The following is a 1,536-nucleotide window of genomic DNA, read 5'->3' as shown; positions in this document are numbered from 1 at the left end:
CAAAAACGGCGGCGCTCCGCGCCGCCGTTTTTTGAGATATCGGCGAAAAAATGCAGGGGGATGTTCAAACACCCCCGGCCCGGCGCGGGTTAACGCGGTTTTATCTAAAATCGGTTCTCGTCGCTGGAAAAGTCGCTGGCGACGTCGCCAACTTCACGGACATCAGGCATAGGTACATATGAATCCTGTTCCTAGTAAGTATAATAATCATAATACCCAGGATCAGGATCATAATCATGCTCAAGATCATAATCGTAAGTCTCAGGATCAGAATCGTAAGTCTCAGGATCATAATTCAGGATCATAATCGTAACTCAGGATTATCAATACTCATTTCATGGTAGGGGCAACGCTCTGAATTGGGCACGTACACCGCATCATGGAAGTTGTCCCGGAGGTTGTAATTTCGGAAACAAACAGTGCCGCCACCTCTCCTCATCTGTGATACCGCCCGATTGAGATCGCCGATGCAGACCCATGGCTTTGTCCTGTCCTTGGACACGGCCCACTTGCTGTGGTCGTTGGTGGAGGGGAAGCCGAACTTCCCCGTGGCCGTGGTGACCGTGACGTTGCGCACGTCCTCCACGTGGTAGAGGCCGGAACAGCTGGATGACAGGTTGGCCCGCCACGTCTCCGCGTACAGGCTGGTCGTCAGGTTGGGAGCCACCAGGTCGCTGTACAGGTCGACGTGGTAGCTGCTGCTCTTGGCGAATATGCGCATGTCCCCCCTGATAAATTGGATGGCCCAGTCCTCCTTTTGGTGCAATCTTCCGCCATATCTGTCAAGCCGACATGGGCCTTCTCGTGGGACTGTTAGACTAACATAATCATCATCATCATCATGGTCTTTCCAAGCGTAACAAAAGGCTTCATTAATTTGCAATTGCTTGATGATCTTGTTGAATTCGGAAAGATATTTTAACGAGATGCAAAGGAAACTCTGGCCGAACCGAAGTCCGTTGGATGCGTAGCTGTAGCCTGTTCCATCTTTCGGCGCTGGAGGAAACTTGGGCACGCTGTGGATCATCCAAAATCCATAATTGCCATCGTAGGCAAGCACCCCCTTGGTGTGTCCTTTATCCCAGTGTGCATTTACATCGACTGGCCAGTGGTCGTTGTAAAAACGGTAAAAAAGACACCTCCGACCGTAGTTGTAAACGGGCTCCAGCGTTCGACCTGGGTGAGAATTTGAGTCCCAGATGGGCACTTTGGACAAGCTCCACGGGCCTTTTGTCGACGCCGACGAGATGTGCAGGTAGGCCGAGCCTTCTCTGACAAAGTCTTTTTCTTCTTCGCTCAAGCCGGCGAATTCTTCTTTTGACTTTTGACTTTTGGGTTTTGGCAGCTTGTACAGCACGTACCAGTCGACCAGTTGGTTGTTGTGGTCCCTGCAGCCGAGCTGGAGGTCGTCGGAGGAGCGGTCGGAGGGCTGGGCGCCGGCCCACCCACCAACAGCCGCCGTCAGCAGGAGGGTCAGCAGGAGCACCATGTTGCACTGGTCACAACCGCACCGGCCGGGGGTGTCGGCTCGACTGA

At 53.1% G+C, this 1,536-nt stretch overlaps 1 protein-coding gene across 1 annotated transcript; it reads right to left on the bottom strand.

Annotated features, from left to right (window-relative positions):
• Positions 1 to 301: 301 nt before the first annotated feature.
• On the bottom strand, positions 302 to 1,536 carry LOC122372831 (deoxyribonuclease-2-beta-like). Its single transcript, XM_043350430.1, has one exon. The coding sequence runs from the start codon at positions 1,487 to 1,489 to the stop codon at positions 302 to 304; it is 1,188 nt and encodes a 395-aa protein (XP_043206365.1). The 5' UTR covers positions 1,490 to 1,536.

The sequence above is a fragment of the Amphibalanus amphitrite genome, unplaced genomic scaffold (assembly GCF_019059575.1).
Source record: "Amphibalanus amphitrite isolate SeventyFive unplaced genomic scaffold, NRLGWU_Aamphi_draft 001405F_arrow, whole genome shotgun sequence".
Classification (NCBI taxonomy): Eukaryota; Metazoa; Arthropoda; class Thecostraca; order Balanomorpha; family Balanidae; genus Amphibalanus; species Amphibalanus amphitrite.
Note: the sequence above shows the minus strand (reverse complement) of the source record. Positions and strands in the feature narration are given on the sequence as shown.

What these genes read in the sequence shown, in the direction of transcription:
- LOC122372831 (XM_043350430.1), bottom strand. Translation starts at nt 1,489, where the DNA reads ATGGTGCTCCTGCTGACCCTCCTGCTGACGGCGGCTGTTGGTGGGTGG.